At 48.2% G+C, this 26,141-nt stretch overlaps 1 protein-coding gene across 1 annotated transcript; it reads left to right on the top strand.

Annotated features, from left to right (window-relative positions):
- The first annotated feature begins 1,307 nt into the window (after positions 1-1,307).
- LOC122919655 (cholesterol 7-desaturase nvd-like) lies at positions 1,308-25,920 on the top strand. Its single transcript, XM_044268811.1, has 7 exons — positions 1,308-1,727; positions 5,805-5,993; positions 22,548-22,726; positions 23,247-23,372; positions 23,603-23,722; positions 25,006-25,182; positions 25,610-25,920. The coding sequence occupies exons 1-7, from the start codon at positions 1,313-1,315 to the stop codon at positions 25,769-25,771; spliced, it is 1,368 nt and encodes a 455-aa protein (XP_044124746.1). The 5' UTR covers positions 1,308-1,312; the 3' UTR covers positions 25,772-25,920.
- The last annotated feature ends 221 nt before the right edge of the window (positions 25,921-26,141 follow it).

Below are 26,141 nucleotides of genomic sequence, written 5' to 3'. Positions count from 1 at the left end.
TTAGACCATTACTGCAGCTGTAGATCTGCCGCTTATCTCTATGTTCCATGTTAGACCATTACTGCAGCTGTAGATCTGCCGCTTATCTCTATGTTCCATGTTAGACCATTACTGCAGCTGTAGATCTGCCGCTTATCTCTATGTTCCATGTTAGACCATTACTGCAGCTGTAGATCTGCCGCTTATCTCCATGCCCCATGTTAGACCATTACTGCAGCTGCAGATCTGCCGCTTATCTCTGTCCCATGTTAGACCATTACTGCAGCTGTCGATCTGCCGCTTATCTCTGTCCCATGTTAGACCATTACTGCAGCTGTCGATCTGCCGCTTATCTCTATGTTCCATGTTAGACCATTACTGCAGCTGTAGATCTGCCGCTTATCTCTATGTTCCATGTTAGACCATTGCTGCAGCTGTAGATCTGCCGCTTATCTCTATGTTCCATGTTAGACCATTACTGCAGCTGTAGATCTGCCGCTTATCTCCATTCCCCATGTTAGACCATTACTGCAGCTGTAGATCTGCCGCTTATCTCCATTCCCCATGTTAGACCATTACTGCAGCTGCAGATCTGCCGCTTATCTCTGTGCCATGTTAGACCCTGACTGCAGATGTCGATCTGCCGCTTATCTCTGTCCCATGTTAGACCATTACTGCAGCTGTAGATCTGCCGCTTATCTCTGTCCCATGTTAGACCATTACTGCAGCTGTAGATCTGCCGCTTATCTCTATGTACCATGTTAGACCATCACTTCAGCTGTATATTTGCCGCTTATCTCCAGTCTCCATGTTAGACCATTACTGCAGCTGTAGATCTGCCGCTTATCTCTATGTTCCATGTTAGACCATTACTGCAGCTGTAGATCTGCCGCTTATCTCTATGTTCCATGTTAGACCATTACTGCAGCTGTAGATCTGCCGCTTATCTCTATGTTCCATGTTAGACCATTACTGCAGCTGTAGATTTGCCGCTTATCTCCATTATCTGTACTACAGGGGGACCATGAAACAATGTATTTCAATTCCTCACTATTTTCTAGATCTCTGCTTTATTTCAGTGACTGGAAACAAGTATTAAAAATAAACACCCAAATCTGCTAGATCCCTGTAAAGGTTTATTCACACGTTGCAGTTTTTGCTGCGATTTTCCAAAACCGCAGCATGAACCCTATGTCCGATCCTGAGATGGAGGGCTTGTCCTGTTTTGTGGGAATCGCTAGTTGTGGAGTTGCCTCTGTGATCACGTGATCCGTTGCATGGAGACGGCAGGTATAAGAGGGCGGAGCGGGGGCGGGGCTGTCACACAGGTGTGATGGAGTCGGTCCCGCGGTCGCTGCTGTGGCTGTCCGTCCTGTGTGTGATGGGCGCTGTGCTGCTGGCCAGTGCCGGGAGTCTGCTCCTCAGCGCCCACCTGCTGCCGGACCTGCCCCGCTCCTCCGCCGCCGGCGTCCCCGCCCGGAGCCCACTGCTTGCCGGCTCCCTGCTGCTCCTGCTGCCGCTCGGCTTGTGGGGCTGGAGGGTGCTGAGCCGCCCGCTGGAGCTGCTGCGGAGCCCGGACGACGTGGGCTACATCCCGGAGCGGGGCCGGAGCCGGGCCCAGACCGCCAACCTGGTCCGGAGGAGGCGGAAGAAGGGAGACCTGCCCCCGGTCTATCCCAATGGCTGGTTCCAAGTGCTGGACTCGCACCTGCTGGAGCCCGGGGCCGTGCACAACCTCACCGTCTGCGGTAAGTGCCCACAGCTGAGGGGTCGGTACACTGGCATCCATCAGCTACATGGGCACATTGGTGAGGGGTCCTGGGCATGTCCGGAATAGGACTGCGGTGCAGCAAAGTGGAGCTTGCTGGGATTGGGGAGGTGGGCACTGCGCAGCAGAGTGGAGTTTGCTGGGATTGGGGAGGTGGGCACGGCGCAGCAGAGCGGAGCTTGCTGGCTTTTGAGCGGTGGCCACGGTGCAGCAGAGCGGAGCTTGCTGGCTTTTGAGCGGTGGCCACGGTGCAGCAGAGCGGAGCTTGCTGGCTTTTGAGCGGTGGGCACGGTGCAGCAGAGCGGAGCTTGCTGGTTTTGAGCGGTGGGCACGGTGCAGCAGAGCGGAGCTTGCTGGTTTTGAGCGGTGGGCACGGTGCAGCAGAGCGGAGCTTGCTGGCTTTTGAGCGGTGGCCACGGTGCAGCAGAGCGGAGCTTGCTGGCTTTTGAGCGGTGGCCACGGTGCAGCAGAGCGGAGCTTGCTGGCTTTTGAGCGGTGGCCACGGTGCAGCAGAGCGGAGCTTGCTGGGTTTGAGCGGTGGGCACGGTGCAGCAGAGCGGAGCTTGCTGGTTTTGAGCGGTGGGCACGGTGCAGCAGAGCGGAGCTTGCTGGCTTTTGAGCGGTGGGCACGGTGCAGCAGAGCGGAGCTTGCTGGCTTTTGAACGGTGGCCACGGTGCAGCAGAGCGGAGCTTGCTGGCTTTTGAGCGGTGGCCACGGTGCAGCAGAGCGGAGCTTGCTGGCTTTTGAGTGGTGGCCACGGTGCAGCAGAGCGGAGCTTGCTGGCTTTTGAGTGGTGGCCACGGTGCAGCAGAGCGGAGCTTGCTGGCTTTTGAGCGGTGGCCACGGGTGCAGCAGAGCGGAGCTTGCTGGCTTTTGAGCGGTGGGCACGGTGCAGCAGAGCGGAGCTTGCTGGCTTTTGAGCGGTGGGCACGGTGCAGCGGAGCTTGCTGGCTTTTGAGCGGTGGCCACGGTGCAGCAGAGCGGAGCTTGCTGGCTTTTGAGCGGTGGCCACGGTGCAGCAGAGCGGAGCTTGCTGGCTTTTGAGCGGTGGCCACGGTGCAGCAGAGCGGAGCTTGCTGGCTTTTGAGCGGTGGCCACGGTGCAGCGGAGCTTGCTGGCTTTTGAGCGGTGGCCACGGTGCAGCGGAGCTTGCTGGCTTTTGAGCGGTGGCCACGGTGCAGCAGAGCGGAGCTTGCTGGCTTTTGAGCGGTGGCCACGGTGCAGCAGAGCGGAGCTTGCTGGCTTTTGAGCGGTGGCCACGGGTGCAGCAGAGCGGAGCTTGCTGGCTTTTGAGCGGTGGGCACGGTGCAGCAGAGCGGAGCTTGCTGGCTTTTGAGCGGTGGGCACGGTGCAGCAGAGCGGAGCTTGCTGGCTTTTGAGCGGTGGCCACGGTGCAGCAGAGCGGAGCTTGCTGGCTTTTGAGCGGTGGCCACGGTGCAGCAGAGCGGAGCTTGCTGGCTTTTGAGCGGTGGCCACGGTGCAGCGGAGCTTGCTGGCTTTTGCGCGGTGGCCACGGTGCAGCGGAGCTGGCTGGCGTGTGAGCGGTGGCCACGGTGCCGCAGAGCGGAGCTTGCGGGCTTTTGAGCGGTGGCCACGGTGCAGCAGAGCGGAGCGTGCTGGCCACGGTGCAGCAGAGCGGAGCTTGCTGGCGACGGTGCAGCAGAGCGGAGCTTGCTGGCCACGGTGCAGCAGAGCGGAGCTTGCTGGCCACGGTGCAGCAGAGCGGAGCTTGCTGGCCACGGTGCAGCAGAGCGGAGCTTGCTGGCCACGGTGCAGCAGAGCGGAGCTTGCTGGCTTTTGAGCGGTGGCCACGGTGCAGCAGGCGGGGCTTGCTGGCTTTTGAGCGGTGGCCACGGTGCAGCAGAGCGGAGCTTGCTGGCTTTTGAGCGGTGGCCACGGTGCAGCAGAGCGGAGCTTGCTGGCTTTTGAGCGGTGGCCACGGTGCAGCAGAGCGGAGCTTGCTGGCTTTTGAGCGGTGGCCACGGTGCAGCAGAGCGGAGCTTGCTGGCTTTTGAGCGGTGGCCACGGTGCAGCAGAGCGGAGCTTGCTGGCTTTTGAGCGGTGGCCACGGTGCAGCAGAGCGGAGCTTGCTGGCTTTTGAGCGGTGGCCACGGTGCAGCAGAGCGGAGCTTGCTGGCTTTTGAGCGGTGGCCACGGTGCAGCAGAGCGGAGCTTGCTGGCTTTTGAGCGGTGGCCACGGTGCAGCAGAGCGGAGTTTTTTGAAGGTGGGCATGATGCAGCCGTGTAGGGTTTGCAGGGTGTGGGGAGGTGGGCACCATGTAGCATAGTGGTGTTTGTAGGGATGGGGCAGGTGGGTGCAGTGCCAGAGAGTGGGGTTTGCAGGGTTTAGGGAGGTGGGCTCAGTGCAGCAGGGTTTAGGGAGGTGGTTGCAGTGCAGTAGAGTGGGGTTTGCGGGGGAGGTGGGCGCAGTGCAGCAGAGTGGGGTTTGCTAGCTCCAGGAGATTTTGGGGCGCCTTTGTTACCGCCATTGGCCGGCGCTGTAGACTCTGCCCGGCAGAAATGATGCATCATGGGAGAAAACTGTAAACCTTAGTGTTGACTGGCTGACTCCTTCACATGGCGGCGGGCGCTCTGCCAGGTTGCCTTCTCACACGGTAAAATCCACAGTGATGCAAAGTGAACTTTACCCCCTCCACCCCCAATGTCTGCTGTAATATCTCATGCCCAGTGGTTCACCTGGTCATCGGCTGCGCTACAGGTGCCAAGGGCACAGATGTGTGAGTTGGCACCTTCTGTACTGGACATGGTCAACAGATGCCTTGGCTGCGGCCTCTGGTGGGTTATGTACCCGGCTGGCAGTAGCCAGGAGTGCACCAGTCTTCCCCAGTGTCTCTGCACTTAGTGGGCACGGTCTGCACTGGCCTTACACACCTCAGCTGGTGAGAGGGCTTGTGTGATGCCCCCTATACCTGCCCAACATCCCTTCCACTTCTGGAACAGATGATAATGGCGCCCCCTTGCTTACATCCATTAGCACCTGTGGGGGTGTTAAAGACTCAAATATTAACCCCCAGTAGTTTATTGTGGCCCCCCCATTACCTGTGATGTACCGGTGTGTGCTGCTTGTAGTCTGTGGACCCCCACATGTACCTGAGCCTGGCACACCTGGACTATTACATTTGGCTCGTGCATTGAAGGATCGGGCATGTTGGATTTCCAATATGCCCAATCCTCTAACCTCTCCAGCTGTCATGGAAGGTGGGGATAAGAGGAACACCAAGTAAACAAACGGCAACAGGTAACCAGACTAGGCCCCAAAGCTAGGGAGGAGGGAATGGTAACCTCCTAACAATCCCTGAGCCTCTCCCTGACTGTATGAGCAAGTCCTGATGGTGAACGAACTCATACGCTGGAACCTAAGCCCTGCTGACACTGTCGCAAACCCTAACTTAGGCCCCTTTCACACAGGCGAGATTTCCGCGCGGGTGCAATGCGTGAGGTGAACGCATTGCACCCGCACTGAATCCGGACCCATTCATTTCTATGGGGCTGTGCACATGAGCGGTGATTTTCATGCATCGCTTGTGCGTTGTGTGAAAATCGCAGCATGCTCCTCTTTGTGCGTCCACGCAACGCAGACCCCATAGAAGTGAATAGGGCTGCGTGAAAATTGCAAGCAAGTGCGGATGCGGTGTAATTTTCACGCACGGTTGCTAGGCGACGATCGGGGTGGAGTCCCGATCATTATTATTTTCCCTTATAGCATGGCTATAAGGGGAAATAATAGCATTCTGAATACAGAATGCATAGTACAATAGGGCTGGAGGGGTTAATCCACTTGTTCGCGCAGCCCGGCTTCTCTTCTGTCTTCATCTTTGCTGTACACAGGAAAAGGACCTGTGGTGATGTCACTGCGGTCATCACATGGTCCGTCACCATGGTGATGGACCGTGTGATGAGCGCAGTGACGTCACCAAAGGTCCTATTCCTCAAAGAAGAAGACAGAAGAGAAGCCAGGCTGCGTGAGCAAGTGGATTATTCTGTTTAGTCACCGCAAGCGGTGGATTTCATGGCGGTTTTCTTTTTGTCTTGCAGGTGAACAGGTCGCCGTGTACCGTACCATGGATGGTAAAGTGTACGCTGTAGATGCCTACTGCCCTCACCTCGGTGCAAATCTTGCCGTGGGCGGTAGAGTGGTCGGCGACTGCATCGAATGTCCTTTCCACGGATGGCAGTTTCGAGGCGAGGATGGCAAATGTACCAGGATACCCTATGCTGAAAAAGGTAGGAAATTCCCTGTAGCCGGCAGCTAAGACCTGACCTAGGTTGCTAATATGCCTTATACGTCTATACAGCTAGACCTGCCAATAGCCTTAATACAGTTCCTATGTTTTCTACAAAATGATTTGCCAAGCATCTCTAATTTAGAAGTATAGCACTCGCAATTATTATGCATTTTCGTACTCTATTTGGTTTGCAGAGAGCTATTGTATGTTATGTTATTTACAGTGACTTCATGTTTAGATGTCACATACAGCCAGGTCCATAAATATTTGGACATTGACCCAATGGTAACATTTTTGGCTCTATACACCACCACAATGGATTTGAAATGAAACGGACAAGATGTGCTTTACCTGCAGACTGTCGGCTCTAATTTGAGGTATTTACATCCAAATCCGGTGAACGGTGCAGGAATTACAGCAGTTTGCATCTGTGCCTCCCACTTGTTAAGGGACCAAAAGTAATGGGACAGAATAATAATCATAAATCAAACTTTCACTTTTTAATACTTGGTTACAAATCCTTTGCAGTCAATTACAGCCTGAAGTCTGGAACGCATAGACATCACCAGACGCTGGTCTCATCCCTGGTGACGCTCTGCCCGGCCTCTACTGCAACGGTCTTCTGTTCCTGCTTGTTCTTGGGGCATTTTCCCTTCAGTTTTGTCTTCAGCAAGTGAAATGCTCAATCGGATTCAGGTCCGGGGATTGACTCGGCCATTGCAGAACATTCCACTTCTTTCCCTTAAATAACGCTTTGCTTGCTTTTGCAGTATGCTTTGGGTCATTGTCCATCTGCACTGTGAATATGGCTGAATATGAGCAGATAATATTGCCCGATACACTTCAGAATTCATCCTGCTGCTTTTGTCAGCAGTCACATCATCAATAAATACAAGAGAAGCAGTTCCATTGGCAGCCATACATGCCCACGCCATGACACTACCACCACCATGCTTCACTGATGAGGTGGTATGCTTAGGATCATGAGCAGTTCCTTTCCTTCTCCATACTCTTCTCGTCCCAACACTCTGGTACAAGTTGATCTTGGTCTCATCTGTCCATAGGATGTTGTTCCAGAACTGTGAAAGCTTTTGTAGACGTCGTTTGGCAAACCCTAATCTGGCCTTCCTGTTTTTGAGGCTCTCCAATGGTTTCCATCTTGTGGTGAACCCTCTGTATTCACTCTAGTGAAGTCTTCTCCTGATTGTTGACTTTGACACACATACACCTACCTCCTGGAGAGTGTTCTTGATCTGGCCAACTGCTGTGAAGGGTGTTTTCTTCACCAGGGAAAGAATTATTCGGTCATCTACCGCAGTTGTTTTCCGTGGTCTTCCTGGTCTTTTGGTGTTGCTGAGCTCTCCGGTGCGTTCCTTCTTTTTAAGAATGTTCCAAACAGTTGTTTTGGCCGCGCCTGATGTTTTTGCTATCTCTCTAATGGGTTTGTTGTGTTTTTCAGCCTAATGATGGCTTCACTGATGGTGACAGCTCTTTGGATCTCATCTTGAGTGTTGACAGCAACAGATTCCAAATGCAGATATCCGACTGGAAATGACCTCTGGACCTTTTATCTGCTCATTGTAATTGGGATAATGAGGGAATAACACACACCGGCCATGGAACAGCTGAGGAGCCAATTGTCCCATTACTTTTGGCCCCTTAACAAGTGGGAGGCACATATGCAAACTGTTGTAATTCCTACATCGTTCACCTGATTTGGATGTAAATGCCCTCAAATTAGAGCCGACAGTCTGCAGGTAAAGGACATCTTGTTCGTTTTATTTCAAATCCATTGTGGTGGTGTATAGAGCCAAAAATGTTAGAATTGTCGATGTCCCAATATTTATGGACCTGACTGTAACTGTTATATATTGTGTTCAGAGAAGCAGAAAAGATAATATGCCTTTAAGATTCATTATATGGATGTGATGTAAGCTCAATGACACAGCAGAAACAACAGAAAGCATAGAGTTTAACTGTTACTAAGCAGGAGTCTTGACTAATCCCAGCACGCCTCACAGCCCAGGAGTTTTGACCAATTACAGCCAGCCTCACACACATCTTGTGTGGGAAATTCCCCTAGCAGGAGCTGCTGGAATCATTATTCACCAGAGAGGAGCTGAACAGACACACACTCCACTAACAGCTGTGTTTTATGGAAGCAGAGAGGCCAAAATGGGTATTTAAAACAGTTATATACTGTTCCTACTGTTAATATAGTGATTAGACCTGTATACTGAACCAGTTTTGTGTGTTTACTTACAGTTCCACCAAAATGTAATTGGAAATTATAAACAAACTACTGAGCCATACAATCCAAACCAATTGCATACAAATGCAAACTGCTCATACCAGATCATAAGCAATTGTATAGGGAAAGCTGCAAACCAAGTAGAGCAAGAGAACTATTGGTTAAACCTCAGATATACCTCTCTGAGAGATCATAAAGTGCTTAAATACCTTTTAAAGTAGGAGTACAAATACTGAAGAGAGAAATATATCCACCATTTATGTTTAATGACAAGATTGAACAGTTGAACCACCATCTTATGCATACCGCCAGTTTGTGATATCTTTTCAACGCGTGTTTTGTACATGGACTATCTGCTGCGGAGGCGGCAGTGTTATATATGAAGAAAAGTTGAAGTTAATAAAGAAGTTATTTCAAGCATTCGGTGTGCTCTTTAAACCTACTGTTTCCATAGAACGGCACTAGAGGAATTACAGAGTAACAGACAGTCTGGTCAGACTAAAAGTCACAGATATCAAAATTCTTCTAATGCCACAGCGCAAAAGGCTCTTCATAGTGCTGCGCCTGCCACAGTGGAACTATTGCCCTCAGAGGGCGAAGTGACAGCTCTCCTCAACTTGCACAGTAAAGAGTGCATTAGAGCAGCAGAGCGCCAGCATATACCGCCACACAGCCACTGTTCCCTGAGCAAGCAAACAGACACCTCAGCAGAGCTACCATGGAGGTCATAGAATGTGTGCATTAGTCAAACTGCAGCCGACTCTCAGTGGCAGAACGGCAAAGGCAAAATAGTCCGAGAGAGCGCCAACCCTCCCGCGATCCCTAGAGAGAGAAAGAGACGCAAGTACAAAGTCCAGACTTAGAGTGCCCGCACCGCTATCCACGGAGAGACCACGTACTGCAGCCAGCTAGTTTCCCGCCACTAGGCCCAAGGTCTGCAAGCAGAGCATCGCATCATATCAATAAAAGACACGTCTCCTTTAAGACTGACATTTATTCCTGCTCTTCAGAATAAGGTCAGCTTTCCTTTTATTACTTATCATTGCATAAAGAGACTTTTATTTTATTATTTTGTGTTCAGAAAGACTTTGAAGTAAAAACAAATGACAGTTTTTAGTATATGGACTCTAAAGTATTTAAAGTGAAAGTTTTTTATTTCTGCATTTGTCAGTATTGTATTTAAAATGAAAGGCATCTTATTATTTGTATTGATTGTGATAGCATTAAAAGTAAAATGTCCGAGCCTAGTATTACCATGCCACTGTTAGAGGATGCAAAGATAGAGCAAGGGAACCTGTCTGAGGTAGAAGAGTCTGATATAGCATTAGGCCTCTTTCACACTTGCGTTGTCCAGATCCGGCGTGTACTCCATTTGCCGGAAGTGCCCGCCGGATCTGTAACACCGCAAGTGAACTGAAAGCATTTGAAGACGGATCCGTCTTCAAAATGCGTTCAGTGTTACTATGGCAGCCAGGAGGCTATTAAAGTCCTGGTTGCCATAGTAGTAGTGGGGAGCGGTATACTTACAGTCCGCGCGGCTCCCGGGGCGCTCCAGAATGACGTCTGAGCACCCCATGCGCATGGATGACGTGATCCATGCGATCCCCCGCTCCCCACTACACTTTACCATGGCAAACAGGACTTTAGCGTCCCGGCAGCCATGGTAACCATTCAGAAAAAGCTAAACGTCGGATCCGGTAATGCGCCAAAACGACGTTTAGCTTGAGGCCGGATCCGGATTAATGCCTTTCAAAGGGCATTAATTCCGGATCCGGCCTTGCGGCAAGTTTTCAGGATTTTTGGCGGGAGCAAAAAGCGCAGCATGCTGCGGTATTTTCTCCGGCCAAAAAACGTTCCGGTCCTGAACTGAAGACGTCCTGATGCATCCTGAACGGATTTCTCTCCATTCAGAATGCATTGGGATAATCCTGATCAGGATTTTTCCGGCATAGGGCCCCGACGACGGAACTCTATGCCGGAAAAGAAATACGCAAGTGTGAAAGAGCCCTTAGTCTTGCCTCAAACACATATAGCCCAAGCAGATGAACTAAGACATTCATCACGTGCCAGAAAACCAACCTCAAAGATGCTGGAAAATTTGGAGCAAGAAGCAGCACTGAAAGGAAAAAAGTTTGCCAGAATGTATGATAAGTGGAAATTGTACATTAAAGACATTCAAAAAATCTAAAGCAAGAAAGTATAAAAGGGAACTTGAGTGATATGGTAGAGACGGTAGAAGAATCTGAATCAAAGCTTATGGCAGCATATGTCAATCTGCAGTCGTTTACAACACCTTTCCAGGATATTGTAAGGAACATGGACACATGTACTGGAGTCACTAAAGATTTAGTAAAGCTCATGAGAACTTTTATCTGCAGCTAATTATGATGAAGTTAAAGCAAGAAGTAGACTGAATGCTCTTTTTATGAGTCTATGCTAGGTTCTTAGGGGAAACCACAATCTCAAGTGTGACTTCCTTCACTAGCAGAAGTGCCACCCATATATCAGAGTCCTCAAATACTTCAGCCAAAAGAAAGGAATTAGCTGAACAACTTGCTGTCAAGAGAGCAGAAATTAAAATGGAAGCTGCCATCGAGGCACAGCGCTGTCAAATGGCGGCACAGCGCCATCAAATGGAAGCTGAATTGGAAAGTCAGAAAGAAGTTAAGATCTTAGAAGCCAGACTCTGAGTACACGAAGAGGATATGAGTCATAGTTTCAAATCTGTACTAAGTGAAAAAGCAGACTCCTACTTTCCTACATACTACCAGGAGAATGGAAGGAAATCTCCAGCACTTAGTGAGGAAATAAGTCCTCATCATTCCATCCCTGCTCAGAAAGACAAAGAGAGACCTAGTCCAGTGTTGGGGAAAAAGGTGTGTGAATTTACCCTCTCTCTCTACCGGAAAAGATGAGAAAAGTGACTCTCCTTTTTCAGAACTAAATGAGAAAATTGAAGTGGGTGATTCTATCCCTAGATGTCACTACAACGGTCAAGAAAATGTTACAACTATTGTCCCAGCAAGACAACAAAGTCCTCGCTAGACTTCCCGTTCCGGAACCCCCTGTATTTTCAGGAGACTTACGGAAGTTCATGGAGTAGAAGGCAAGCTTTGAAATGATCATTGAGCATCATTGCTTCAGTCCAGTTGACAAGTTATTCTACCTTCAAAGATGTTGTTGGAGAAGCCAAGGAAGTTCTTGAAGGTAACTTCTATAGAAAAGACTAAGAAGCCTACAAGCAAGCTTGGGAAAATTGAATGCAAGATATGGTCATCCTTTCTTAGTACAAAGAGCCTTTAGAGAGAAACTGAATAACTGGCCTAAAATAGGTCCTAAAGAACACTCAAAGTATGGTGACTTCCTGCAAGCATGCAGCAATGCCATCACACATGTTCAAGGACTGGAAGTACTGAACGACTATCTAGAAAACCACAGGATGCTAACTAAGCTACCTGAAGAAGTGGCTTCTAGATGGAATCGCTATGTGACTAAACAGTTAGATCTAGGTAAGAACTTCCCAAGTTTTAAAGAGTTCTGAGCTCATCAATGAGGAAGCAAGGATAGCATGTAATCCAGTAACTGCATCGTACGTCTTAAAATCTTTAGAAGAATAGCCTGCAAGAGAGATAAGACGTGCAAGAGCAAATAGCTTTGCAACCAACACAGCAGCTAAAGGTCCAGATACCTATGAGAGCAAGTTCAAAGTCACTCCTGGGATCAGTAGAGAGACAGAACCAATAAGTCTTCAAACTACCTTCAAATGTATGTTCTGTGGAGAGAACCACTCCATACACAAGTTCCCAGATGAAAAGAAAAGGTTTGTACTTGAGAATCAACAGTTTTTTGGCTGTCTAAGAAAAGGCCATGTTACTAAGGAGTGCAAGAAAAAAGGCTACATGCAGCGTTTGCAAAGGACGCCATCCTACAAAGAATGATAAATCCTCAATACCTAAAGATACCGAGGAAGGAAAGAAAGTATCTGTATTCTCTTGCAGAGTGAGGGAAGGAGAAAGCAACTGCACATCAATGATTGTACCAGTGTGCATTTCAAATCCTAAAAATAGGAACAAGAAGGTATACACCTATGTGATCTACCTCCAGCGTAATCAAAAGATTATATACTTCTAGATCGCCACACCTCCAATATATACTGCAAAGAAAAAAATGTGGGGGGTTTCAGCCTGCACAACCTTGTATGCAGGTGCTCATTGCTATGGCGAAATACAGATACAAACTCAAAAACACATATGCAATCGCACTCTGCAAACCAGCACTCTGCCCTGCCAAATGCTGGATGCTGAATAAGGCATTGGCAGAGGCAGGGCAGAGTGCTGGTTTGCACAGTGCAATTGCATTTGTGATTGAGTTTGTATATGTATTTCGCCATAGCAATGTGCACCTGCATAGGGTTGTGCAGGCTGAACCCCCCCCACACATTTTTTTTCTTAGTAGTATATATTGGAGGCGTGGCGATCTCCAAGCAGTCATGCACACCTGACCAGTTAATCTGCCCTGGAGGCTGGTTTTAAAGTCAGTATAAAACTGAGTCTGCTCATATAGCACCTACCAGTAGCCATTTGGCTCCAGGAGAAGTATATAGTGGCCCCAGCATGCATGTTGGTACTTGCATCCCTGGATCCGATGAAAGCTGTAATGGCACCGGACGGGGTCAAAAGCAGATTGTGCTTGGCGTGCATGCTGTACCTGCGCTCCCTAGAGTTTGTGTGGCTGTCGTGGCCCATAACGGGTAGGAACTAGTGTTAGGGACCACTCATTAAGGCGACCTTGACGTGGTGAGTGGCTTATTACGCTTTGGCAAAATGTAAACCAATGCCTTCAACATCCAGCATAAAGGCAGGGCAGAGTGCTGGTTTGCATTTGTGTCCTTCCATATCTTTGTCGCCAACAGAGTTGAGAAAATTCGGAAAATAACATCCAGAACATTAGCATCACATTGACACTAAGCATAACCCAGCATGCTTCAAGAGGCCTGAATGTAACAGAATTGAAAAATTCTAATTGGTTCACAGGCCTAGAGTTCCTTTGGGAAAAGGAAATCGCGGCCAGTAAAGGTTACACAGAATTGTCTATGGGTGATCCAGTAGTAAAAGTTGTACAAACTTTGAGCACTGCTGCCAAGTGTCAAGATGACATACTTGAAAGACTAGCCAGATGTTCAAAATGGAATACAGTCATAAATGTAGTAGCTCGAATTCAACGTTTAGCAAAGGCAATCAGAAAGAAGGAATCGTTGAATGTAGAGGAAAGAATGAAAGCTGAAGAAACAGTCATAAGACTCACTGAACAGAGATTCTACAGTGAAGACTTTAAAGAGACCTCGTCAAGAACCTAAAAGGCTTCCAAACAACCACCCATTGTACAAGCTTAATCTTGTTCTGCAGGATGGTATACTGAAGGTGGGAGGGAGACTGGAAAATGCATCGTTACCTAGCAGTGAAGCATCCAGCAATTCTACCCAAAAACTCTACCTTCACAAGATTGATTGTTGATCACTACCACAACATATCCTTGCATCAAGGAAGAAGCTTTACCCAAAGCTGTTTGAGAGAAGGTGGTTACTGGATAGTGAAAGGAAGCAAAGTTATAGCAAAGTCTATAGGTAAATGTGTAGCCTGCAGAAAGGCACGTAGACCTACCGAAGAATAAAGTATGGCAGATTTACCGGCAGATCGTGTAAACCCATCACCACCATTTCTTTATAGCGGAATGGATTGTTTTGGCCCATTCATCACCAAGCAAAACCGCAAGGAGTACAAGAGATATGGACTAATATTTACATGTCGGAGCTCCAGAGCAATTCACCTGGAAATGTTCGAAGATGTCAATTGACGCATTCATCAACGCCTTGAGATGTTTCATAACCATTAGAGGTACTGTCAGAGCTTAGATCTGACCAAGGATCTACTTTTGTCAGAGCAAAGAATGAATTGAAGAAAGCTCTAAAAGAGATCAATTAAAGAAAAGGTAACAGAGTATTTGTTAAAGAAACTGTGTGATTTTCACATGACTGCTCCACATGCAGCCATACAGGAGGAGTCTGGGAAAAACTAATCAGAACTGTAAGAAATGTGTTAAGTTCAGAACTCCTGAAGTATAGATGATGCTTCACTTAGGACCCTATTCTATGAAGTAATGTTTATTGTTAACAGTTGAGAACATGATGGAAAATTCCTCAAATTCATGTTCAAGTCCTACCACTAAGAACATAGTATTATAGGTAATTTTGGTGGGAGTGTAGCTGGCCAGCTACGACCTGTCCTAGGTTGCTAGTATAGATCATATGTTTATACAGATAGACCTGCCAATAACCTAATACAGTTCCTATGTTTGTATGTTAAAGACAAAAGCAAAGTTATTTGCAGTGACCTCATGTTTGGCTGTCATATAACTTGTTATATATTGTGTTCACAGAAGCAGAAAGGATAATGCCTTTAAAGGATAACTATCACACTTAGACCCTAATTCCAATGTTCATATATGTAGTTACTAATAACATGATATTCCAGAATCAGTTACTATTAGACTGACTTACCCCATATTTAATAAGATTCAGCCCTTAGCAACCAGTCTGCATAAAACTGCAATTTCACTATTCAGTTAAGATGGCCGCCACTGCCCTACCCCTGAGGCCTGCCCTCACTAGCCAGTAACAATAGCCCCCCAAAAGTGTCAGTAACCAGAACCCTCCCCCTAAAGGGTTAATCTCCTGCAGCACAAAGGGGTCCTCTTACCACATGTTGCTGTCATTTATACACTGAGCAGACGGCAGATCTCCCTTCCCTGGTCTGCGCTGCTTCAACTCTGCATTCTCCAGCTCTGCTGAGTGAGGGAGCGTCTGCCAAGCGCAGGGACAGGGAGAAGTGCACACAGCACAGGCACTGTTATCAGCTGCTGGGGAGGACCTGGCTTTAATCATTTACTTACAGTCCCTGGCTGTCAGTAATCTGACATTGCACGCTGCCTGCTTCTGCGTCCTCCGTCCTTCAACACAGACGGACCATGCCTAGCAACACTATTTTAAGCACAGGTAAAAGTAGGCAGTACAGGGAACAAAACTGTGGAATTAAGGGGCAATTGAATACACAGTGAAAAGTTGAAATAGGGCCACCAAGGAGATATTAATGTCACCACCAGACATCTGAGGAGCTCTGACAGATGTCTAGAACCTCCTCCTTGAGGTTACTTTGTTTTGCTTTCATTTTCTCATCTCGTTAGCCTCTCTCAGCTGCCATATAGTTGCACTGATTGCATCCCTTTAAATCCTTTTCCCATAGTGCATCACTTTGCGGTTTATACAACTTCCTGGAGTGTGTGCATGCTGTTCCTACTTCTCAGTCTTCTACAAGATAAGTTTTGTTCATTTGTGTTTTTCTGTTTGCTGGATCCCAGGTGACCCTGACTCCCTCCGTATCTAGTGTAGGGAGCCGGTGGTCGTGTCCCCTCACTATTATAGGGTGTTCAGGTGTTATACAGTCGAGGTACGAGGATATGCGATCATCTACCATTGGGATTTTCGCATAGGCTGAGCAGTCAGGGAGAGAGCCAGGTCTGATGCAGGGCTCTCCCTTTTTGTTTCTTAGTTTTGGAACCAGTCAGTCGTATATTCATTTTGTGTTTTCTAGTTTCCTGCACACCTTCTGTGACATTATAAACCGTCTCAAGCATGGATCCGGTTTCACTTTTGACTGAACGCTTGCAGGGTCTTTCATTGGAGGTAGCAGATCTCCGTAAGACTTTTTCTCAGTTTCAAGTGACCGGTTCAGCTTGCGTTCATGGAGCTTGTTCTGAGCCTAAGATCTCGCTCCCGGATACGTTCTCCGGGAGTTGTGAGAATTTTGTGCGTTTTAGAGAGGCTTGCAAACTCCATTTTCGCCTACTTCCCCATTCCCCTGGTGATGAGGAACGGAGGGTGGGGATCATCATCTCGCTGCTAAGGGATAACGCTCAGTCCTGGGCCTTTTCGCTGCCGGTGGGGGCACGGCCCCTCCGTTCAGTGGATGAATTCTTTTAAGCCCTAGGTCAGATATATGATCTGGATCGTGTTGCTCTGGCTGAGTCTAGACTACGTCTTTTATGCCAGGGTAAACAGTCCGCAGAAATATACTGTTCAGAATTTCAGAGATGGGCAGCTGATACTGGTTGGAATGATGCTGCACTCCGAAGTCAATTTTGCCATGGTCTTTCAGAGGGATTGAAAGACGCATTTGCCTTTCATGAGAGACCTACCTCCTTGGACTCTGCCATGTCTCGGGCCGTTCGTATTGACAGGCGTCTTAGAGAGAGAAGAGAGATCACTCCTTCCTGTCATACTCTATCCCAGGACAGTGCGGCGGTCTCATTCTGTGCACAGGGGTCTCGGTCGCTGTCAGCCCCTTCTGAGCAGGGGCCCATGCAGCTGGGTTTGATTGCCTCTAACAATAGAAGATTCAGCCCTCATGGGAAGGTTTGTTTCTGTTGTGGAGGTATTAATCATTTGGCAAATGTTTGTCCCTCTAGGAGATTCAGGCAGTTTTCTGGGAGTAATAAAGAAACAAGAAGGAAAAAATCCTTTAAAAATGTTCCATCTGTTACCATTGGCAGGATTGAGGCGGAGATTGAAGTTTTTCCGTTTGCTTGTAGTTCCCGTTTTGTCCTTCCTGCCAGGGTGGCGCTAGAGAGCAAGAACATTTTTGTGAGATTTTTGTAGATAGTGGAGCAGCTGTCAATCTCATTGATGATCAATTTGCTATAACTCATGGTTTCCAGGTATGCACTTTGGGAAAGGATATACCTGTTTTTGCTATTGATTCCGCTCCACTTTCTCAGAAATCATTAAAGGGCATAGTTCACAATATCCGTTTGATTGTGAGTGATGCTCATGTTGAGGATGTCATGTTTCGTCCTTAGCGGTTTGCCTACTCCTCTAGTGTCGGGGCTACCCTGGCTCACTAAACATAACCCCAACATTGATTGGCAAGCGAGGCAAATTAATGGTTGGAGTGACTTTTGCAGAGAGAATTGCCTCACGACATCTGTTTCTGAGGTTTCTACTAGGACTGTACCATCTTTTCTCTGTGAATTTTTGGATGTCTTCTCTGAGAGTGGTGTTCAGGATTTGCCCCGCACGGAGTACGATTGCCCTATTAATCTCATCCCAGGCGCCAAGCTGCCTAAATCTCGTTTATACAATCTTTCCCAACCTGAGAGGATCGCTATGCGTGCTTATATCTCTGAGAGTCTGAGAAAGGGACACATACGACCCTCGAAGTCGCCTGTTGCCGCTGTTTTTTTCTTTAAGAAAAAAGATGGTTCTTTAAGACCTTGTCTGGATTTCAGGGAGCTGAACAGTATCACAATTCGTGACCCTTATCCGCTTCCTCTGATCCCGGACCTGTTTAACCAGGTTGTTGGGGCTAAAGTTTTTTCCAAGTTGGATCTAAGAGGGGCATACAACCTGGTCAGGGTCAGAGAAGGAGACGAATGGAAGACTGCCTTCAATACCCCTGAGGGCCATTTTGAGAATTTGGTTATGCCTTTTGGTTTGATGAATGCTCCAGCCGTTTTTCAGCATTTTGTGAACAGCATTTTTTATCATTTAATGGGGAAATTTGTATTAGTGTGTATCTGGATGACATTTTGATTTATTTATTTTTTCTCCTTATTTCAAAACTCATAGGGAACACTTATGTCTTGCTCATCCTGCGGAAGAATAAATTGTACGCTAAACTGGAGAAATGTGTGTTTGCGGTTCCAGAAATTCAATTTCTGGGGTTTCTTCTCTCCACTTCTGGTTTTCGCATGGACCCCGAGAAGGTCCGCGCTGTGCTTGTGGGAGCTTCCTGAGAATCAGAAGGCGCTGATGCGTTTTTGGGCTTTGCCAATTATTACAGGAAGTTTATTTTGAATTATTCCTCCATTGTTAAACCACTCACTGATATGACTAGAAAGGGGGTAGATTTTTCCTCCTGGTCGGTAGAGGCGCGTAAGGCCTTTTCTAATATCAAGGAGAGTTTTGCTTCCGCTCCCATCTTGGTAAAACCTGATATTTCTCTACCCTTCATAGTTGAGGTTGATGCTTCTGAGGTGGGTGTGGGTGCAGTCTTGTCTCAGGGTCCCTCTCCTGCCAAATGGCGACAGTGTGCCTTTTTCTCGAAGAAACTCTCCTCCGCAGAGAGAAATTACGATGTGGGAGATAGGGAGTTGTTGGCCATCAAGTTGGCTTTTGAGGAATAGCGCCATTGGCTAGAGGGAGCCAGACACCCTATTACCGTGTTTACTGACCATAAGAATCTGGCCTACTTGGAGTCAGCCAAGCGTCTGAACCCGAGACAGGCCAGATGGTCTTTGTTCTTTTCCAGGTTTAATTTTGTTGTCACGTTCCGCCCTGGGGTTAAGAATGTGAAGGCGGATGCCCTGTCACGTTGTTTTCCGGGAGGTGGGAATTTTGAAGACCCGGGTCCCATTTTGGCTGAAGGTGTGGTGGTCTCTGCTCTTTATCCTGAATTAGAGGCAGAGGTTCAGGTAGCCCAGTCAGAGGCACCTGATCTTTGTCCTCCTGGGAGGTTGTTTGTGCCTCTCGCTTTAAGACACAAGATTTTTAAGGAACACCACGATACTGTCCTTGCTGGGCACCCAGGGGCAAGAGCCACAGTGGATCTCATCGCTCTGAGATTCTGGTGGCCGGCGCTTCGCAAGTCGGTTGAGGGTTTTGTGGCAGCCTGCGAGACCTGCGCTTGTGCCAAAGTCCCTCATTCACGGCCATCAGGTCCTCTCCTTCCCTTACCCATTCCTTCCTGTCCTTGGACACATCTCCATGGACTTCATTACGGACCTGCCTCGTTCCTCGGGGAAGACTGTGATTCTGGTGGTGGTGGACCGTTTTAGCAAAATGGTGCATTTCATCCCTTTTCCTGGCTTGACCAATGCTAAGACGCTGGCGCAGGCATTTATTGATCACATTGTCAAATTGCATGGTATTCCTTCAGACATAGTCTCTGATAGGGGCACGCAGTTTGTTTCCAGATTCTGGGAGGCTTTCTGTTCTCGCTTAGGGGTTCGGTTGTCATTCTCTTCTGCTTTCCACCCGCAGTCGAATGGCCAGACAGAACGCGTCAATCAGAATCTGGAGACATATCTGCGCTGTTTTGTGGCGGAGAATCAGGAGGATTGGTGTTCTTTTTTTGTCCCTTGCTGAGTTCGCTTTAAATAACCGTTGTCAGGAGTCCTCTGATAAGTCACCATTTTTTGGTGCATATGGGTTTCATCCGCAGTTTGGGACATTCTCGGGAGAGGGGTCTTCTGGTTTACCTGATGAGGACAGATTCTCCTCGTCTTTATCCTGAATCTTTTGCCAAATAGATGACCATCTAAAGAGCATGAGTGAGAGATATAAGCGTGTGGCAGATAAGAGACGTGTGCCTGGTCCGGACCTGAATGTTGGTGATCTGGTGTGGTTGTCTACTAAGAATATCAAATTGAAGGGTCCCTCCTGGAAGTTGGGTCCTAAGTTTATTGGGCCTTACAAAATCTTGTCCGTCATCAATCCTGTTGCCTACCGTCTTGATCTTCCTCAGACTTGGAAGATCCATAATGTTTTTCATAAGTCCTTATTAAAACCTTATGTCCAACCCATTGTACCCTCGTCTTTGCCTCCTCCTCCGATTGTGGTTGATGGTAATCTTGAATTTCAGGTCTCTAGGATTGTGGATTCTCGTCTTGTCAGCGGTTCTCTCCAGTACCTCGTTCATTGGGAGGGTAATGGTCCTGAGGAGAGGATGTGGGTCCCAGTGACGGACATTAAGGCCACTCGTCTCATCAGGGCTTTCCATAGGTCCCATCCTGAGAAGGTGGGCTCTGTGTCCGGAGTCCACTCGTAGAAGGAGGGGTACTGTCACCACCAGACATCTGAGAAGCTCTGACAGATGTCTAAAACCTCCTCCTTGAGGTTCCTTTGTTTTGCTTTCATTTTCTCATCTCGTTAGCCTCTCTCAGCTGTCATGTAGTTGCACTGATTGCATCCCTTTAAATCCTTTTCCCATAGTGCATCACTTTGCGGTTTATACAACTTCCTGGAGTGTGTGCATGCTGTTCCTACTTCTCAGTCTTCTACAAGATAAGTTTTGTTTATTTGTGTTTTTCGGTTTGCTGGATCCCAGGTGACCCTGACTCCCTCCGTATCTAGTGTAGGGAGCCGGTGGTCGTGTCCCCTCACTATTATAGGGTGTTCAGGTGTTATACAGTCGCGGTACGAGGATATGCGATCATCTACCATTGGGATTTTCGCATAGGCTGAGCAGTCAGGGAGAGAGCCAGGTCTGATGCAGGGCTCTCCCTTTTTGTTCCTTAGTTTTGGATCCAGTCAGTCGTATATTCATTTTGTGTTTTCTAGTTTCCTGCACACCTTCTGTGACAATTAATCACCACAATCCAATACTCAAAAAAAAAAAATGACAGTTATACTTTAAGATTCATTATATAATGTAAGGTAAGCACAATGACACAGCAGAAACAACAAAGAATAGAGTTAAACTGTTGTTGCTGGGCAGGAGTCTTGACTAATCCCAGCTAGCCTCACACAGCCCAGGAGTTTTGACCAATTACAGCCAGCCTCACACACAGCTTGTGTGGGAAATTCCCCTAGCAGGAGCTGCTGGAATTATTCACTAGAGGAGCTGAACAGACCCCCCCCCACTAAGAACTGTGTTTTATGGAAGCAGAGAGGCCAAAATAGGTATTTAAAACAGTTAGATGATGTCCCTACTGTTAATATAGTGATTAGAAGTGTATACAGTTCCACCAAATTCGATTGTAAATTTCAAACCATACAAACGAACTACTGAGCCATAGAATCCAAACAAATTGCATACAAATGCGAACTCCTCATACCAGATAATAAGCAATTGTATAGAGCAAACTGCAAACCAAGTAGAGCAAGTGAACTATTGGTTAGACCTCAGATGTGAGAGATCATAAAGTGCTTAAAGGGAGTCTTTCACCTAATCTGAGCGTTTTAGACCGCTCAGATCCGGTTATAGACTCTTTAACCCTCATTACGATCATACCTTTCTCTTATGTGTCCCTCGCCCAGATAATGAAAATAACACTTTTTAAACTTATGCAAATTACCTTCTGAAGGTGCCCAGGGGCGGCGTTACTGGGCGATGTGCCCAGAAAAACACACCTCCAGCCGGCGGACGTCACGAGCGGCACCAGAGGACGGCGGGCTGGGAACTGGCCCGCACCTGCGCACTGCTCTGCCCATTATGGGCAGAGGAACATCCTTTCATATTGCGCATGCGCCGGCCGGCTGTCTTTAGTTGGCCGGCGCATGCGCAATATGAAAAGCTGTTCATCTGCCCATAATGGGCAGAGCAGTGCGCAGGTGCGGGCCAGTTCCCAGCCCGCCGTCCTCTGGTGCCGCTCGTGACGTCCGCCGGCTGGAGGTGTGTTTTTCTGGGCACATCGCCCAGTAACGCCGCCCCTGGGCACCTTCAGAAGGTAATTTGCATAAGTTTAAAAAGTGTTATTTTCATTATCTGGGCGAGGGACACATAAGAGAAAGGTATGATCGTAATGAGGGTTAAAGAGTCTATAACCTGATCTGAGCGGTCTAAAACGCTCAGATTAGGTGAAAGACTCCCTTTAAATAACTTAAAGTGAGATACTGAAGAGAGGAATATATCCACCATTTTATGTTGAATGACAAGATTGAACAGTTGAACCATCTTAATCATACCGCCATTTTGTGATACTTTATTCAACGCGTGTTTTGTACATGGACGATCTGCTGCGGAGGCGGCAGTGTTATTTATGAAGAAAAGTTGAAGTTGATAAAGAAGTTATTTCAAGCATTCGGTGTGCTCTTTAAACCTACTGTTTCCATAGAATGGCGCTAGAGGAATTAGAGTAACAGACAGTCTGGTTAGACCAAAAAGTCAGAGATATCAAAATTCTTCTAATGGCACAGGGCAAAAGGCACTTCATAGTGCTACACCTCCCAGACAGGAAGCTGAAGGGCTGCTGAGCAACCTGAACTAGAGACGGTCTGCAGAATACATGGGGAGCAACAAGATGGGACATAATCCACACTCTGCAGCGGTGCAGAGTGTGGATTATCCCTCCTGTGGAGGCGCTGTGTCTTAAAGGGATTGTCTAGGATTAGGAAAGCATGGCTTTCTGTTTCAGAATCGGTGCGACGGGTGTCCAGCAGGACCTACAATACCGGACAGACTACGGACAGGGGTGGCGCTGTTTCTGGATAAGGTGAAGCGCTGATAAGATCTCCTCTCTTACGTGCAGTTCCAGAGTTCCCCAAGCTGAAGACGTGGCCGTGCTGCGAAATCAATGGGATGGTGTTCATCTGGTATCACTGCGACCAGATCGAGCCGACGTGGAACATCCCCGAGCTGGAAGAGATCACCAGCAAGAAGTGGATCTACAGGGGGCGCACCGAGCATTACGTCAATTCTCATATAGAGGTGAGGAGGCACCCAGCAGTATATGGAGAGGGGAGGGAGGAGTCTTCTCAGCACTGCTCGTTGTCTGGGGGGGAAATGCAGCCGCACTGGTCCTGGAAACGTCATCACACCTGGTCCTGTCAAAGTGCAGAGGGCATGCAGCTGCAGAGAGAGCAGAGCCTCTAGGTGTAATAGTAACACCCCCGTTGCTCCGAGAGGCTCATTTGCATATATTAAAACATCATTATCAGCAATGCGGGCACATATGAACATGGGACCAACACGGATGCCTTCAGCTGCCAAATGCACATGTAACAGGTCAGCCAGTGTCATAAGTACAAAACTGCTGACAGATGCCCTTTAAAGATCACTACTTTATATTGCACATCTTCAGTAAGGGGTTGGGCAAAAACTGTATGCAGGCCCCTTGCTCTCCATTTGATTCTGCAGGAAGCAGCTTTTGAGGTGGCAGTGGCACCCATGTAGGCGCTTGTATGTTATCTGCCCTCCAGATTACATCCATCGTATTCTCTGATTGCAGGAGATCCCGGAGAACGCCGCAGACATCGCTCACCTTACTTGCCTACATGAACCCGGCCTACTGAGTGGGGTTGACCTCCGATTCACAAAGTCAAGGATTTTGGACTTTTTCAGGCACACTTGGAAGGTAAGAATCTTCTGGGTTGTTGGGAGCACTGGGCTGAGAGATCACTTCCGGCTCTGCTAGAATTGTAATGGCGACACCACCCACCATGTGCTCCAGTCGCCCGGTGCTGACGATGATGATGGTTATGATCCAAAGAACAGCAGCCGCTAGATAGGAGCCGGAGTGTCCAGACTGATGTCCAGAACGTGTTTGCCCAGTCACCAGTGGTAACTCCATGTGTTCGATTTCAGGCCCGGTGGGAGCCAGAGCCAGCCCCCAACAAGCACTGCTCTCAGATGTTTGTGCAGCATTCCTCCCTGCTCTTCGGGAAGCAGTTCTCCCTGCTTGATGTGGACGTCATCGCTCGTCAGGTAAGACCATAGACTTGATGATGTAACTGGAGATCAGCAGTGTTTCAGAATGGCTCTCGTGGCTGGTTGGTTCAGGCTATGTTTTTTAAAGATGAGCAGCAAAGGACCAGATGAGAAACAGGAGGAACGGTGCAGATATTACTCTTACTGCGTTCACATCCAAAGCTGCATGTAAAATTCTGCTTGTTGCTCTGGGCGGCAGTAGCTTGGCTGTACTCCGTGTACTTTTGGATCTGCTGATCATGTGTGTTTACTGCCAGGAGATAAGCTGCTGCCAGATGTCTACAGATGAGGTCAGAATATGGACTTGAATCGGCAGATCCTTGGTTTGGCACGGCAGATGTTGGGATAGTCGTGCTGCCCAACTTCCCTAATTTGTATGGCCACTTGCCAGTCTTCCTACCCTAATGACTACATGTTCCAGCCCTACTTCAGTCCATGCCGAGGCCATCAAGCTCACCCTGTAATCCTGCATTGTTGACACAGAAGAAGGAAGGACAACCCCATGCGGCAGCATTCCTCTTCTCTCATCTTCCTGAGCGACTGCTCTAACCGTAAAGAATACTGATGGCGAAAGCTATCCTGTAAATGCAGAAGATGCCCTAAGAACCTGGAAGGTCCATTTGGCACCAGTAACATTCAGAGAACGTGACCCTTTCCACAGGCTTTTAAGGGGAAGAGTTTCCAGATCAGCCAGTGGCACCAAATATCAGAAACCCAGCATGGGACGGGGGTCCTAAAGACATAAGCCCCATCCTGTTGGTATCTGCACATTCCTCCATATTACCGGACCTCTCTCTGCTCCCAACCACATCCTTTTCCTTGTTCCCGGGTCAGGAAGCTGTGGTTAAAGGGGGCAGTTATATCAGTCACCCCCCATGGTTCACAATAGAGCACAGTCCCTCTGGTCTCCTCCCTCAGACCCTACAATGGCTGCACTACTGAGGGTAGTGGTCGGATGGTTGTCTCTGGAACAGGAGAGGTGGCAGACTGCGCCTTGTGCAGCAGCATGCATGTCGCAGGCTGTGTGCAAACTCTCTACAGAAAAGCTTCCTCCAGACTGCTTCTTGGGACTAACCACAATCTTGGAGACCTACCGTGTCACTTACCGTTCTTAGAATGTGCTAGGGTGATGGTGGTGGTTACGTTATGCACTTCTCTTCTATGACACAGCTTGTACTCCATACATTTTCCATATCAGGTAAAAATGAATAGTTTGTCTCCACAGTGCCCCCTGGTGGTCTCGTTTCACCTCTCTCACAGCCTGCGCTTTGTCTCCACAGGTCGGCCCTGGTGTCGTGTTCCTGCACTACTCGCATGCCTTTCTGGGCAAAGGGTTGATTCTTCACTGCGTGACGCCCATCGAGCCTCTGCTGCAGAAAGTATCCCACAGTATCTACTACCAGAGGAATATTCCTGCCATTGTCCCCAAGTTTATTCTGAGGGGATCGTCCATCCAGGTAGGTGACGTGTGAAGTCACATGCAGAGTGGTACTGGCATCCTACAGCCTCCTTATACTGGATAGGTAGAGATTCCCCCAGCGGGTTCTTGGTCTACCCTTGTGACTATTAGGGCTCGTTCACATGACCATGCAGTTTTTTGCGGTCTGCAAATTACAGATGCTGCCCGTGTGCCTTCCGCAGTTTGCGGAACGGAACGCCTATTATAGAGATGCCTATTCTGTCCGCAAAATGGACACGAATAGGACATGTCTCAATTTTTGCGGGGTCACGCAACGGAGCAACTGATGGAGTGCTCTCTGCATCTTTTGCGGACCCATTGAAATAAGTGGTTCCGTATACGGAATGTAAAAACGCCCCTTATATGGAATGCAAAAAAAAAACGTTCGTATAACTAAGCCCTAACTCCTGTCGGGTCTGTTTCAGTTTGAGCGGGACGTGATGATCTGGAACAACAAGAAATACATCTCCAAGCCTCTTCTGGTGAAGGAAGACGCTGCCATCCAGAAACACCGCCGCTGGTATTCTCAGTTTTACAGCGAGAACAGCCCCAAACTTAATTTCCAACAGGACGGATTGGAATGGTGAAGACTTGGACTGGGTCTTCCCTTAAATGTGCCAAAGAGACCTTCCAGGATTCTGTGCTGAAAATCTTAGTGGACAGACAGGACTAGTGGATCACCAAGTTGTCACTGCTGGACTGAAAGACTCTGGGTAATGGACATTATCAAGTAGTTTAAAAAAAAATCAGTTCAGATGACTGTTCCTTGCAGTGGGTGGAGCCTGGAGGTCACACCCCTGAGGAACTATACTGCCATAGAAGTGTATTTTGGGTTGGCTTTTCTAGTTCAGTAAGGAATAATGTGCCTTGTCTTTTTATATGTTGTATATACTTGATAAATCACTGTGTGCAGAGACCAAGGCTGGGTTAACATGTACCGTATCATGGCCGGTAGGT

Source organism: Bufo gargarizans, chromosome 9 (assembly GCF_014858855.1).
Source record: "Bufo gargarizans isolate SCDJY-AF-19 chromosome 9, ASM1485885v1, whole genome shotgun sequence".
Taxonomy (NCBI): Eukaryota; Metazoa; Chordata; class Amphibia; order Anura; family Bufonidae; genus Bufo; species Bufo gargarizans.
Note: the sequence above shows the minus strand (reverse complement) of the source record. Positions and strands in the feature narration are given on the sequence as shown.